This window comes from Epinephelus lanceolatus, chromosome 24 (assembly GCF_041903045.1).
Source record: "Epinephelus lanceolatus isolate andai-2023 chromosome 24, ASM4190304v1, whole genome shotgun sequence".
NCBI lineage: Eukaryota > Metazoa > Chordata > Actinopteri > Perciformes > Serranidae > Epinephelus > Epinephelus lanceolatus.
In genome coordinates, this window is record NC_135757.1 from 24,276,472 (window position 1) to 24,292,726 (window position 16,255).

The 16,255-nt window shown below is 44.5% G+C and overlaps 1 protein-coding gene across 1 annotated transcript; it reads left to right on the plus strand.

Annotated features, from left to right (window-relative positions):
* The first annotated feature begins 10,576 nt into the window (after positions 1–10,576).
* On the plus strand, positions 10,577–14,700 carry LOC144461861 (uncharacterized). The gene is made up of 4 exons (XM_078165526.1): positions 10,577–11,898; positions 11,983–12,510; positions 12,592–12,692; positions 14,379–14,700. Exons 1-4 carry the CDS (start codon positions 11,800–11,802, stop codon positions 14,698–14,700), a joined length of 1,050 nt encoding a protein of 349 aa, XP_078021652.1. The 5' UTR covers positions 10,577–11,799.
* Positions 14,701–16,255: the final 1,555 nt, after the last annotated feature.

Consider the following 16,255-nt stretch of genomic DNA (forward strand, 5'->3'; position numbering starts at 1 on the left):
TGAGTTATGCCCAGGTGGTCCGGAGAGCAGCAGAACCAACCTTAACCACCCCCCCACACAATGAACTGAAGGACATTCAGCAGATGCTCAGCCTGCTTTGCTCTCATCTGATTGGACAGGTACCACAATAGACACTGTATGAATTATTATTATTAGAGTATTTCTTGTTCTCATACAGTTTAAAAAAACAAGTATTGATTATTTAATATACCAGTTATTGATTTGTTACCTTTTATAATATGTCATGTAGATACTCTTAAATTATTTTCTTTGACTTAGTAGTTTGTCTCATTTTGATCACCAAATGCAGCCTTTTGAGTTTTAAATGAAATCTAAATCTTTTGTCATCTCTTGTTTGAATGTTCAGGGTCTGAGATCTTCTGCTCTTGGCCTTAAGAGCAGGACCTCAGACTTTATTAGAGAGTTAGAAAATGCAGATGTGTTTATACTGCAAGAGACTTGGTGTAGAGGAGATGTCTCCACTGGTTGTCCCTCAGGCTACATAGAGATAATGTCCCCGTCCACCAAACTAAAGGGAGTAACACAAGGAAGGGATTCAGGGGGAATGCTGATCTGGTATAAGGCAAACCTTGTACAATACATTGAATTAATCAAAAAAGGAGAATTTTCAATTTGGCTCAAAATCAAAAAAGACCTTATCACCACAGATAAAGATGTATTCCTGTGTGCAGCATATATCCCCCCATCACAATCCCCTTATTTTAATGAAGACAGTTTTTCCATTCTCGAAGATGAGATTAGTTACTTTCAGGCCCAGGGAAGTGTACTGATCTGTGGAGACCTGAATGCCAGGACTGGTACAGAACCAGACTTTATCAGCACACAGGGAGACAAACATATACCTGGTCAAGTCAGCACCCCCCTCCCTTCACACCCCCGTAGAAACAACTTTGACAAAACTGTCAATAAAAGTGGGCAGCAACTGTTGCAGCTCTGCCGAACATTGGGTCTGTACATGGTTAACAGTCGGCTTCAAGGGGACTCATTCGGTCTTTACACTCATAGCTCTCCTCTTGGCAACAGCACAGTAGACTATGGCATCACTGACCTAGACCCCTTCTACCTGAGAGCATTTACAGTCAGCCCCTTAACCCCCTTATCAGACCATAGTAAAATCACACTCTACATTAAAACGACAGCAAACGACCCTCACACAGTAGAACCCTGCAATCTGACCTACAGAAAACAACCTTATAAATGGACAAACAAAAGCAAAGACGAATATCAGACAGCAATCAAAAATCCAATCTTTCAATCCCATTTAGACTGTTTTCTTTCCACCTCGTATCCCCTCAATCAGGACGGCCTCAGACAGGCTGTACAGGACATGTACAACATATTTGACCATGTGGCAGACTTATCCAGTCTGAAAAAGCGCCAGCACCACAGACCAAGAGACCCGACCAATGACGAGTGGTTTGACACAGAATGCAGACAACTGAGAAAAACTCTCAGAAATGTGTCAAATCAAAAACACAGACAACCTGACAACCCTGAGCTCCGCCTCCAGTACTGGGAAACATTGAGAGTATACAGAAAAACACTCAGAACTAAAGAAGAACAGCATGTGAGGCATCAGTTACAAATAATTGAAGAGTCCATTGACTCCAGTGACTTCTGGAAGAAATGGCACTCTTTCAGCAAACCACAAAAAGAAGAATTGGCTATTCAAAATGGTGACATCTGGAAAAATCACTTTGAAAGTCTGTATACTGCTGTTCCCCTGAATTCGGCCCAAAACAATCTTCTCAACAAATTACAAATTTTAGAATCAGTCATTAAAGACAACCAGAACCCTCTAGACTACCAAATTACTGAAGCAGAGCTGCTGGCTAAAATCCAGGCACTGCAGCCAAAGAAAGCCAGCGGTCCTGATGGCATTTTAAATGAAATGCTAAAATTTGATGACCATAAATTTAACATTGCCATATTAAAATTATTTAACCTTATTCTGGGTGTCGGACATTTCCCTGACCTCTGGAGTGAAGGAATCATCACACCAATCTTTAAAAGTGGAAACAAATTCGACCCAAACAATTACCGAGGCATCTGTGTCAGCAGCAACCTGGGGAAGTTGTTCTGCAGCATCCTAAACAGCCGACTGCAAGACTTCCTCAGAGAACATGATGTCCTGAGCAAGAGCCAGATAGGATTCACACCCAAACATAGAACAACAGACCATATCTACACCCTTCACACCCTCATTAATAAAGACGTCCATCAAAACAAGAGGAAAATCTTCTCTTGTTTTGTGGACTTCAAAAAAGCATTCGACTCAATTTGGCATGATGGACTGTTCTTAAAATTAATTGAGAAGGGTGTAGGGGGAAAGGTCTATGACATCATCAAAACCATGTACAGTCATATGAAATGTGCTGTTAAAATTAACAACATGGAAACAGATTTCTTCCCCCAGAGTAGAGGAGTAAAACAGGGCTGCAGTCTCAGCCCCACCCTCTTCAACATTTATATCGATGAACTGGCCAAATCACTAGAACTATCTGACATCCCTGGTCTCACTCTGTCTGACACACAGGTTAAATGCCTACTTTTTGCAGATGATCTCATATTGCTGGCTCCATCAAATGAAGCACTACAACAGCAACTGGATCACCTGCAAACCTTCTGTCAGACCTGGGCCCTGACAGTTAATCTGGACAAAACCAAAATTATGATATTCCAGAAACGACCCAGGGGTCAGGGAGACCAAACCAGGTTTTTCCTGGGCTCTCATGAGGTGGAGCACACACACGACTACACATACTTAGGACTACACATCACGTCCACGGGAAACTTTAACCTGGCTGTTGATGATCTCAGAGAGAGGGGAAGAAGGGCTTTCTATGCTATAAAGAAATCTTCAAACATTAATATACCCATTAGAATCTGGCTCAAAATATTCAAATCTATAATTGAACCAATTATTCTGTATGGTAGTGAGGTGTGGGGTCCTCTTGCAAATCAAGATTTTGAAAAATGGGACAAACACCCCATCGAAATCCTGCATACAGAGATTTGCAAGAGCATCCTCAGAGTGCACAGGAACACCCCCAACAACGGGTGCCGAGCTGAGCTAGGCCAGTTCCCCCTTTTAATTAGAATTCAAAAAAGAGCCATCAAATTTTATAAACACCTTAAAACAAGTGACCCCAACTCCTACCACTACAAAGCTCTGCAATGCCAAGAGGAGAGCATGGAGAAGAGCCCCCTCAGCCAGCTGGTCCTGAGGCTCAGCTCCTCTAACAGCACAAGACCTCAGGACAGCCCTCACACAATCTGGACCCACCAAATTATAGAGAAACAAAAAGAACATTACATTAACTATTGGACATCGACCACAAAAATGCAAAGCAAACTTCAGTGTTATTTGGCTCTAAACAGACAGTACACAGTGGCAGAATATCTGAGCACCGTGACTGATGAGAAACTGAGGAAGACTTTGACCATGTACAGACTCAGTGACCACAGCTTGGCCATAGAGACGGGCAGACACAGGCAGACCTGGCTGCCCAGAGAGGACAGGTTGTGTGAGCTCTGTCCACACAGACAAGCGGAGACAGAGACACACTTCCTGTTGCACTGCAGCAAGTATGAACACATCAGAGCCGACTTCCTCTCAAAAATAAAACATAAAGTCACTGACTTTGATTCTCTGCCTGATCAAACTAAAATGCAACACATCCTTGGAGAGAACAGAGTCAGCAGCTTAGCAGCAGCAAAATATGTCAGGTTATGCCACAGCCTGAGGGACAACCATCACAACACCTGACACACCTGTCTATATTTACAGTCCTTGTAACTCACAACCTACATTTTTCTTTATTCATTTTTTTTTCTATATTATATATTGGTGTATTGTATTGTAGATTGGTGTATTTTGTATTATATATCATATATTTAATCTTTTTTTTTATAGTTTTCTGACTTACTTTTATTATTGTACTTTATTTGTAAATTTTTAATGTCTTTGGCAATATTGTTAATCTACAGTCATGCCAATAAAGCTTATTGAAATTGAAATTGAAATTGAGAGCATCAGAGAGAGAGAAGGAGATGAGCCAGAGGTGAACAGAGGGACAGAGGACAAAAAGCCAGAGAGAGAGAGAGAGAGCATCAGAGAGAGAGAAGGAGATGAGCCAGAGGTGAACAGAGGGACAGAGGACAAAAAGCCAGAGAGAGAGAGAGAGAGAGAGCATCAGAGAGAGAGAAGGAGATGAGCCAGAGGTGAACAGAGGGACAGAGGACAAAAAGCCAGAGAGAGAGAGAGAGAGAGAGAGAGCATCAGAGAGAGAGAAGGAGATGAGCCAGAGGTGAACAGAGGGACAGAGGACAAAAAGCCAGAGAGAGAGAGAGAGAGAGAGAGAGAGAGAGAGAGAGAGAAGGAGATGAGCCAGAGGTGAACAGAGGGACAGAGGACAAAAAGCCAGAGAGAGAGAGAGAGAGAGCATCAGAGAGAGAGAAGGAGATGAGCCAGAGGTGAACAGAGGGACAGAGGACAAAAAGCCAGAGAGAGAGAGAGAGAGAGAGAGAGAGACAGAGAGAGAGCATCAGAGAGAGAGAAGGAGATGAGCCAGAGGTGAACAGAGGGACAGAGGACAAAAAGCCAGAGAGAGAGAGAGAGAGAGAGAGAGAGAGAGAGAGCATCAGAGAGAGAGAAGGAGATGAGCCAGAGGTGAACAGAGGGACAGAGGACAAAAAGCCAGAGAGAGAGAGAGAGAGAGAGAGAGAGAGAGAGCATCAGAGAGAGAGAAGGAGATGAGCCAGAGGTGAACAGAGGGACAGAGGACAAAAAGCCAGAGAGAGAGAGAGAGAGAGAAAGAGAGACAGAGAGAGAGCATCAGAGAGAGAGAAGGAGATGAGCCAGAGGTGAACAGAGGGACAGAGGACAAAAAGCCAGAGAGAGAGAGAGAGAGAGAGAGAGAGAGCATCAGAGAGAGAGAAGGAGATGAGCCAGAGGTGAACAGAGGGACAGAGGACAAAAAGCCAGAGAGAGAGAGAGAGAGAGAAGGAGATGAGCCAGAGGTGAACAGAGGGACAGAGGACAAAAAGCCAGAGAGAGAGAGAGAGAGAGAGAGAGAGAGAGAGCATCAGAGAGAGAGAAGGAGATGAGCCAGAGGTGAACAGAGGGACAGAGGACAAAAAGCCAGAGAGAGAGAGAGAGAGAGAGAGAGAGAGAGCATCAGAGAGAGAGAAGGAGATGAGCCAGAGGTGAACAGAGGGACAGAGGACAAAAAGCCAGAGAGAGAGAGAGAGAGAGAGAGAGCATCAGAGAGAGAGAAGGAGATGAGCCAGAGGTGAACAGAGGCACAGAGGACAAAAAGCCAGAGAGAGAGAGAGAGAGAGAGAGAGAGAGCATCAGAGAGAGAGAGAGAGAGAGAGAGAGCATCAGAGAGAGAGAAGGAGATGAGCCAGAGGTGAACAGAGGGACAGAGGACAAAAAGCCAGAGAGAGAGAGAGAGAGAGAGAGAGCATCAGAGAGAGAGAAGGAGATGAGCCAGAGGTGAACAGAGGGACAGAGGACAAAAAGCCAGAGAGAGAGAGAGAGAGAGAGAGAAGGAGTAAAGTTCTCGTGTTTTCAAGTCGGACTGGAGGGTGATTAGGATTCTAATATTTTTAACTTGGCATTTTTGTCATCTTAGTTGAACTAATTGAAGTTAAACTCTGCTCTTTGACGATTTAGGACACCAAATCACTCAACAGGCTCATTTGTGTCCGTAATTGGTTAAAGATGGACGTTTATTAAATGTTTTTAATGTTTTTGGTCGAGTTTTGACAAAGAAAGACCCGTTAATTAGTGGTGACAGTGTGTCTGGAAGTGACTCCTGATCAGGCCTTGGCCACACTCGTCGTGTGTGTGTGTGTGTGTGTGTGCTTGTGTGTGTGTGCTTGTGTGTGTGTGTGTGTGGGTGTGTGTGTGTGTGTGTAGCAAGCCGGAGGAGAGAGCGGCAGTGCATGGTTCGAGTTAATTGTTGTTTTGTGGTTGTTTTGGCGTGGTTACGGCCAACAGTAACCTGAACTGTGGAGTAATAAATGGTGGTTTGCCGAATAACCGCGTCATCCTTGAGGTTTCTACCGTTTTTTCCCCGTTAAAGGTTTTTTTTTTGTGGAGTTTTTCCTGATCAGCTGTGAGGGTCATAAGGACAGAGGGATGTCGTATGCTGTAAAGCCCTGTGAGGCAAATTGTGATTTGTGATATTGGGCTTTATAAATAAAATTGATTGATTGATTGATCCTTCCACACGTCCTGGCGGACGCTACAGTATTTTCTTAATTCCCTTTTATTCATATTGTTTTCTTCATTCCTTTTAATTAACCCTCTATTGCATAGCGTTGCCATACCAACGACCCCCCCTTAACATTTTGTAAGATTTTTTTTTTAAAAAAAATATGTTTGTTATTTAAGACATTAAGTAATTAAAACATGCAAAAAAATTTTTTATCATGTTGAGGTAATATTTCATGTAATAGAGGATTAATATATATTTTTTCCTTAATTTCCTTTCCTTTTTACTTGTGCTCTTGCTGAGGGATGTTGCAGCTGACAGACACAGTTCCCTCATCACAGAATTATTTTTCCTTTCTTTACTTTTATAGATCACAAAACCCAAGACCACGGGTGAATGCCCCATTTGTGGGAAGGAGCTCAAAGCCCTGTCTAAGCACCTCCGTGAGAGCCACGGGCTTCTCAACCCCAAGGAGAGGAGCATACTGAACAATCTGGCCACTGGCCGCACTGCAGTGGACCCAGGGCCGTGTCCGTTCCCCCTCTGCTCCCCTTACCTTCCCCACCTGGAGAAGCATGTTAGGGGGCACGCTGATGTCACGCGACAGAGGGTGAAGAGGGAAATCCAGGCCCTGACACGCACTTCAGCAATCAGGCAGCTGGCGTCCCTGAGGGCCACGAATCCAACACCACCGCTACAAAGCACTCTGGACCTGCAGGAGGACACAGAGGATGAGCCCGAGCAGGGGCCCAACTTGTGCCAAAACTCGTCCTGCTGCAATAGCAGAAGAAGGGTCCGGGAGTTGGAGCGGGAGGTGCGGGACCTGAGGAAAGTCATTGCTGACCTCAAGGTGAGTAAATGAAAAATGAGTACATCATCATTAATTTGCAGTCCTGTGTTTAAATTTTTTTCTTATATATATATATATATATATATATATATATATAGATATATATATATATAGATATATACAGTACAGGCCAAAAGTTTGGACACACCTTCTCATTCAATGCGTTTTCTTTATTTTCATGACTATTTACATTGTAGATTCTCACTGAAGGCATCAAAACTATGAATGAACACATGTGGAGTTATGTACTTAACAAAAAAAGGTGAAATAACTGAAAACATGTTTTATATTCTAGTTTCTTCAAAATAGCCACCCTTTGCTCTGATTACTGCTTTGCACACTCTTGGCATTCTCTCCATGAGCTTCAAGAGGTAGTCACCTGAAATGGTTTCCACTTCACAGGTGTGCCTTATCAGGGTTAATTAGTGGAATTTCTTGCTTTATCAATGGGGTTGGGACCATCAGTTGTGTTGTGCAGAAGTCAGGTTAATACACAGCCGACAGCCCTATTGGACAACTGTTAAAATTCATATTATGGCAAGACCCAATCAGCTAACTAAAGAAAAACGAGTGGCCATCATTACTTTAAGAAATGAAGGTCAGTCAGTGCGGAAAATTGCAAAAACTTTAAATGTGTCCCCAAGTGGAGTCACAAAAACCATCAAGCGCTACAACGAAACTGGCACACATGAGGACCGACCCAGGAAAGGAAGACCAAGAGTCACCTCTGCTTCTGAGGATAAGTTCATCCGAGTCACCAGCCTCAGAAATGGCAAGTTAACAGCAGCTCAGATCAGAGACCAGATGAATGCCACACAGAGTTCTAGCAGCAGACCCATCTCTAGAACAACTGTTAAGAGGAGACTGCGCCAATCAGGCCTTCATGGTCAAATAGCTGCTAGGAAACCACTGCTAAGGAGAGGCAACAAGCAGAAGAGATTTGTTTGGGCCAAGAAACACAAGGAATGGACATTAGACCAGTGGAAATCTGTGCTTTGGTCTGATGAGTCCAAATTTGAGATCTTTGGTTCCAACCGCCGTGTCTTTGTGAGACGCAGAAAAGGTGAACGGATGGATTCCACATGCCTGGTTCCCACTGTGAAGCATGGAGGAGGAGGTGTGATGGTGTGGGGGTGTTTTGCTGGTGACACTGTTGGGGATTTATTCAAAATTGAAGGCACACTGAACCAGCATGGCTACCACAGCATCCTGCAGCGACATGCCATCCCATCCGGTTTGCGTTTAGTTGGACGATCATTTATTTTTCAACAGGACAATGACCCCAAACACACCTCCAGGCTGTGTAAGGGCTATTTGACCAAGAAGGAGAGTGATGGAGTGCTGCGGCAGATGACCTGGCCTCCACAGTCACCGGACCTGAACCCAATCGAGATGGTTTGGGGTGAGCTGGACCGCAGAGTGAAGGCAAAGGGGCCAACAAGTGCTAAACACCTCTGGGAACTCCTTCAAGACTGTTGGAAAACCATTTCAGGTGACTACCTCTTGAAGCTCATGAAGAGAATGCCAAGAGTGTGCAAAGCAGTAATCAGAGCAAAGGGTGGCTATTTTGAAGAAACTAGAATATAAAACATGTTTTCAGTTATTTCACCTTTTTTTGTTAAGTACATAACTCCACATGTGTTCATTCATAGTTTTGATGCCTTCAGTGAGAATCTACAATGTAAATAGTCATGAAAATAAAGAAAACGCATTGAATGAGAAGGTGTGTCCAAACTTTTGGCCTGTACTGTATATATCTTGTCTTTCCTCCTCCTGACTAAGCAGAAGCGGCAGCCACGGCAGCAGCAGCAGCAGGCGGGACCCTCCTCCTCCTCCTCTGACAGCTCAGAGGAGGAGGGGGAAGAGGTGCAGCAGCAGCAGCAACAGGCCTCACCCCCCTCCGCCTGCGAGGGCGCTGAGGAGGAGGAGGAGCAGCAGGAGGAAGAGGCCCAGCAGCAGCCATCACGGACAGTAAAGAGGAAGTCGTCTTCTTCTGTGCCTGCGTCTGCTACAGTGGAGGAGACCACCAGTGAGGTGAGTGAGATGGTTTAGTTCATCAATAATTTTACAAATCTTTACCAAGTTTTGAACCAAGGAGGTTATGTGGTCATGTTAATGATGTTTGTATTATGTTTTTTTCCTAGGAGGAAGCCCAGCACCTCAGCCCTCAACTGACCAAAATATTCACAGCCCTGAAGCCATACTTCAAAGGAAAAGCAAAGTGTGAGGAAGATCTGCTTTGGCACCTCCATGGGTAAGAAATTACACATTCTATATTTGTGCAGGTGTGTGGAGTGTTTTCATGCTACATTCATCATCACATGTTTCATTTTCACAGACAAATACATTGATAAGTACGCTGATTTTGTGGCGTGGCACAAAAATGCAGCAAAACACTGTGTCAAAGACCACACGAACAAAAGTCTTCATCAAATACATGATGTTGGGTGGTCATCAATAAAGTACTGGACATGGGAGTTTTTGGACAACGTCCTTCTTTTGAAGTCGTCAGTAGTGAACTTTGAAAGACGTAACCTTAGTAAGTACTGAAAACAAATGAATGACAGAGACTAAATCCAGACTGGTCTTTCCACAGCTACCCTGCTCTTTTGAGAGCATTTGGACTGGCTCCCACCACAGTCATCTTATTTGTTGGCCAGGCGATATCGTTTATAGAATACGTGAGGGACACCCCCCCAAGTATTTCAGAATATCCACCCAGAAGTTGTCCCTCATCTTCAAAGAGCTCAAAAAGATCTACAGGGACATTGGTCGCACTGTCCTTGGCCACCAGTTTCTTGTAAAACAAAAAAAAACAGCAGAGACTGGTGGCCAAGGCAGACCTGGCCAAATGTCAGGCACACACACACACACACACACACACACACACACACGCTGTAGTCTTCTGATATACATCATTATTCATTATTCTCTTCTCTCTTTAACTCTCATTTCAGAGGACATTGAAAAGGCCCCGCCAAAAGACCCTAAAACCCGTTACAGGTTTTTTGGCTACCTGGCTGCCTACCTGTGCAGCATCTATGGACACAGGTCGGGGGTCCTCACGAGGATGAGGGTGTCGGAGGTCAAGGAGGCTGTGGGGGACCAGGACAGTGGCTACCTGATCAATGTAAATTTCAGTGTAATTTCAAACCTTTTCATAAAGTGATCACTTTCAAAATCAGGTTAAATTTTGTTTTCATGGGTTTATCCAACTGACTGCTCTCTCTGTTTTCTGTCATCTCTGTCTGTTGCAGGTCATGGATCACAAAACTGTGAGGAACTCTGGGTCATTACAGATTTACCTGGAGCCGGAGGAGTATGCATGGTTCACCCGGTGGCTCCGGCTCCGTAACCGGTCTGTGCCACTAAACAATTTTTTTTTTACGTCGCTTGGCCGGGCCGAGGCCAAAGACCTGGGGCCTCATTTATAAAACTTGCTTACACACAAAACGGGGCTTGAAAGTGGCGTACGCCACTTTCAAGCCACGCAAAGGTTGTGGTTCAAACCACGCAAAGGTTGTGATTTATAAAAATAAACTTGGCGGGAGAATGTGCGCACCTGTAAGCAAACTCTGAGTCATGCGTGCGCACATTTTGGAGACACTGGGAAGTGGCGACGCAGACGGCGAGGTGGAGAAGTGGAGTCAGATTATTGATGTCTCACACAAATTTAATGTCACGCTATATCCACCTTAGATCCACGTTATCATTGGAAAAAATCCAGCAGCCTTATTTTGCGCTTGGAGTGAGTGATAATTGTTTCATAAAAACATTGTAAAACAAACTCAAATCCTGAATTGAAATTCTTTCTAAATACGTATTTAATCTGCACTGCCTCTAATGTCTAATTGTCCACTCTGTGAGCGCAGGAGGGGGAGAGGACGGCGCGACTGCATGGAATATATTTATTTATTTAGCTAAATATTTCCAGTGCATTTATCATGTCTCGAAATACAGCCATTAAGCACAACTGTTACACTCATTTCATCAGCCCTACTTAGACATGTGCTGTTCATGACAAAACCGGCATGAAGAAACGTGTTCGCCTATTACACTTTCATCTTTGAATTGTATTTCAGATTACACGTTGTATTTTGGGACAGGGATACCACTGGTTCATGCTGTAATTCAGGCCGGGTGTCTGATCAGACTAATTGCCATAAACATATAGATACTGCGGTGACCCTCGTGCGTAATTGTGCAAGATGGCACTGTCCGTGCAGTCCCACAGACACAGCTGACAGCATCAGCAGCGTTGATGCGTTGCCACTTTTTTCGCTTTCTTTTATTAGTGATCCCGCTGCTGTGGCCACCAAATAAAATCTTTCTTCAGTCCTCCACCTCCCGTTAAACGGTCTCTAGCTCGGTCTCGGAGAAATTCAGTTTTTTGGTTCGTTTCTCACACCTGTCGCCGTGACTCACAAGGAGAGAACACTCGCATGCCGGCTTATTTATATGCAGATCGCATTCATGAGGTGATTTGCATGACCATTTATGGTTGAACTAGGGCGTGTAGAGGGTGGAATATGAGGCAGATCTGGGTGCGCACAACTCCAGGAGGTCTGTGATTTATAAAGAGAACATTGCGTACAAGTGTGCGTGTGCACGGTTTTATAAATCAGATTATTTTTTGGCGCGTGCCATTTTCAGCTTTTGGGCGCACGTCAACTTTTAGTATGAATCCTAAGCACTCTTTTATAAATGAGGCCCCTGGTGCAGTATGTGCGCCAGGCCTGGTCCGAGATGGGCCTCCCAGGTTCCCCCAGCCTCCTTGACTTGAGGACAGCCGTCTCAACATATGTGAGTATCACAGAGACCTGACGTTTGATTTTCACGGGGTAAATTTAATCCATACTGACCCAAACATGAATTTGTCTTTTGTAGAACTTTGAAACTAATGATGAGGAGATGAGGACGAAGCTCTTCTCCTTCATGTGCCACAGTGCAGAGACACAGGAGAAGTTCTGCACCCTGCACAAAACTGTAAAAAGGGCAAAGCAGATGAGGGACATGTTTATCTGGTTGTCATTGAGAGAGGAAGAGGCAGAACTCTCAGCTGCGGCCTCCTCCTCCGCTGCAACCTCCTCCTCCACTGCGGCCTCCTCCTCCGCTGCAGCCTCCTCCTCCACTGTGGCCTCCACCTCCGCTGCAACCTCCACCTCCGCTGCAACCTCCACCTCCGCTGCTGCCTCCTCCTCCGCTGCAGTCACCACCTCCACTGCGGCCTCCACCTCCACTGCGGTCACCACCTCCACTGCAGCCTCCTCCTCCACTGCAGCCTCCTCCTCCACTGCAGCCTCCTCCTCCGCTGCGGCCTCCACCTCCACTGCAGCCTCCTCCTCCGCTGCGGCCTCCTCCTCCACTGCGGCCTCCTCCTCCACTGCGGCCTCCTCCTCCGCTGCTGAGGGCAGAGTAAGTGAAAACCATGTAATCACTATCACACAACAGTCCAAATTCACTGAGCTCAGTGTCAACCTGTTCTCTTTTCCGAAGGTGAAGGCGCCAAAGATGGCCAGGATGTCATCGCAGGCCTGGGCAAAAAAGGTGAAGGAGAAGGTGGGGCTCTCACCAAAGAAGTTTCCCCAAGAAAAGCAGTTAGGGCGAGGGGGGCCCTTGTTGTACTTAAAAAGATGTAGTGTGTGTTTAGTGTGTGTTCGTTGTTCTTCACAGTTTTTTCTTATATTTCAAGTTCTGATTTTGTATTGTTTGCTTTTATATTTTTGTAAACTATAATTCAATGAAAGTTGAAAAACAACAACAACAAAATAACAAATAAAAAAAACCACACACAAAAAACCCCCAAAAAAACCAAATAAAAACAACAACAACCTCCGCATGGGTACTGCCGTGACGTGGCGTGGAGGCTTACTGCCTGTGTGATCTTAGAGCCTCTGGATATTTTTGAGAGGCTCTAAGATCACACAGGCAAACCAAAGTGCCCCCAAACCACAACTTACCTCCTTTCCAGGTTGCCAGGGTGTTATGTGCAAGTTATTTCATTTAGTAAAGTTTAGTAAAAAACAGCCAAAGCTTACATATTTCATCTGGGCTAATTTTCTAATGGAGAAGGTAGCCCTTTAATCCTGGGCTGACTAATTGAAGAAGATGTCAAAATAGGCGTTCTTTTAACTATGAAAAGTAGCCCAAAAAGGAAGAGGTGTCAGAATGGGCTACCTTTTAACTATGAAAAGTAGCCCGAAAAGGAAGAGGTGTCAGAATGGGCTACCTTTTAACGGGAGCGTACCTATGTTCCCCGGGTCCTATGTTTCCCATACAAAGCGGGGAATAAGGGTTCTATGTTGCCCGCTTTTCCCCAGAAGGACCCGGGGAACATAGGCCCTTTTTTTAAAAAAAGGGTCCTAACCCCTAATTAGGGTCCGGTATTCGGTTAGTACTGCAAAGTTGGATATTAAAACTGCAAAAGTGGATTTCAAAGTTGGGTGTCCTTTGACCCTATTTTTGACCCTTTTCATGAGGTCCTAAAATTTTTTTGACCGCAGCTCCGACCTCCTGGGATTTTTCTCAGCATTTTGGGAAAAAAATGTGCTTCTACAACATCCCTGTCAAAAGCTGAAAATCTTGCAGTACCTACAAAAGTTAAGGGGGGCAGTGGACTTTTTCATGACACCCAATATCTACACAATGAAGCCCAAAATGTCCACAGTGTAGCCAACATCTCAGTACGGACCCACTTGAACAGAATAGGTCTTTATTGTCATTGTCACAAGTAAAACGACATTTAAAGTGCTCTCCAGTCAGTGCATCATTGAGTCTATTAAAAATCTAAAAAAGGATAATTATAAACACATAACAACATTAGCAGCATACATAACAAACACACAGTCATACGCACCCAGTCATTGCATAAAAACAGTATATTGCATATAGTTTTTTTTTGCAGGATTGAGGGTTATTATTGCATTTAGAGTCTATTTGGGTCTCGGGGCGCATGCGCACGCAGCGACCCGTCAGAGAGTTTGGCGTCCCCGTATTTTTATTTGTTTGTTGTTTTTAGTTGTTTGTAAGTTGTTTCATGTTCTGCTTTACACTCCTTGTGGAGTCTTGATAGACAGCGTGGCTAAAATGGACTTTCTTCACCCTACGGTGTGTTTCTGGCTACTGTTTCTCCTGCTCACTCTGAATGACAGCTGGACTGTTAGTGGTGATAGGCTGCAGTATAGCAGAAATGAACTGCTCCAACTTAAATACATAGTGCCGGCTGACGTGTCAGATATCACGACACAGATTCCGGATCACATCCTTAAACTGCCTAACACAAGAACTGGTGGTGATAAACGGAGGGAGAGAAGACGAAGGAGGAAGCGAGGAAAGAGGGGAAGTGTGCGGCTACGCATGAGGAAGCTGAGGCTCAACCGGGTTCCCCTGCCTTCGATGATCCTGGGGAACGCCCAGTCCCTCCGGAATAAGATGGACGAACTTCAGGGAAACGTCCGCATGCCAATGCCTCTTCTGCCTGCAGTGTCATCCATGATGTGGTGCAGAAACTGCAATCTGTCTCACCTGATGCACCGATCTTCATACTGGGTGATTTCAACCATGTCTCCCTTAAAAAGACACTACCTGACTTTTATCAATATGTAACCTGTCCAACCAGACGGGACATGATCATTCCCTGCAGGCGTGTAAAAGTGTTTCCCAACAATAAGCCATGGGTCACTAGGTCAGTTACGGCTTGTATACAGGCCAAGAGACTTGCTTTTAAACATGGAGCAGCCTCCGAGCTGCACACAGCCACTAAGGAGGTGAAAATTGGGATTTTAAAAGCAAAGCAGGACTACAAATGGAAGCTGGAGAACAAGATGGCTATGAATACTCTTGGATCTGCTTGGTCTAGCATGAAAGCCATTGCAGGCCTTCAACACTCTAAAACCAGCAGTATCATCTCTTTTGATGGCTTTGAGTCAGACATTGAATTTGCAAATGCACTTAACTGTTTTTATACACGTTTTGATGCTTTTGATTTTAGTCAGGAAATACAGGAGGTGAGTCATAAAGTGAGTGACAATCAGCACTTTTTTATTTCCCAGAAGGACATTGAAAAATCCTTCTGTTCCCTTAAACCAAATAAAAGCTATGGTCCTGATAACATTTGTGGCCGCTTGCTGAAATCTTGTGTAAAGGAGCTGAGCTCTATTTTTCAGCACATTTTCAATCAGTCTCTAAAGATGCAGCATGTGCCAAGAGTCTGGAAGGATGCTGTTGTTAACCCTGCCCCAAAAATCAGTTCTCCCAAAACCCTCAATGATTTCAGACCAATCGCACTGACATCGATTGTAATGAAATGTTTTGAGAAAATTGTTAGATCTGAAATTTTGAAGAAAACTGAGCATGACCTTGACCCATCCCATCTTGGATTTTGAACTTCTTATCTGACCGGACACAGAAAGTGAGAGTGAATGGAGCTGTCTCGGATCAGGTTACATCCTCCACTGGCTCCCCACAAGGATGTGTGCTGTCTCCTCTCTTGTTCATCCTCTATACAAACATGTGCCACAGCAGCAGAGAGGATAGAACCATTTTAAAGTACGCAGACGACACAGTTATTGTCAGCCTGCTGAAAAACAATGACACGAGCCATGGCCCAGTGGTTAATGATTTTCTTGACTGGTGCAGTAAATCTTTCCTTGAGATGAACACTTCCAAAACAAAAGACATGATCATTGACTTTCGTAAAAACAGGGCTTCAAATCAAGAGGCCACAGTTTTAAAAGCTCAGATAGTGAAGTGTGTCAACACATACAAATATCTTGGAACTGTCATCGACAACAAACTGAACTTTGAGGCAAACTGCGAAGCTGTGTACAAAAAAGGACGCCAGCGCCTGTTTTTTCTGAGAAAACTGTCCACTTTTAACATTGACAGGACCATGCTGACCTTGTTTTATTGTGCTTTTATTGAATCAGTCTTATCTTTCTGTCTTGTTTCATGGTTTGGAAACGTGTCCTTAAAAAACAAAAACTGTTTAAACCAAATCGTGAAATGGTCTAGCAAGCTGATTGGAGAGTCTCAGCTTCACCCAGAATCCCTGTATGCTAAACAGCTACAGAGGATAGCTAACTCTATTGTAAGAAATGACTCCCACCCTCTTAATGGTGAGTTTCAGCTGCTCCCATCAGGTCGGAGGTTCACGGTACCT

What these genes read in the sequence shown, in the direction of transcription:
- LOC144461861 (XM_078165526.1), top strand. Translation starts at nt 11,800, where the DNA reads ATGAGGCCCCTGGTGCAGTATGTGCGCCAGGCCTGGTCCGAGATGGGC. An exon ending in CCTCCGCTGCTGAGGGCAGA is followed by an intron (nt 12,511 to 12,591) that starts GTAAGTGAAAAC and finishes TCTTTTCCGAAG; the next exon opens with GTGAAGGCGCCAAAGATGGC. An exon ending in AAGTTTCCCCAAGAAAAGCA is followed by an intron (nt 12,693 to 14,378) that starts GTTAGGGCGAGG and finishes GCCTAACACAAG; the next exon opens with AACTGGTGGTGATAAACGGA.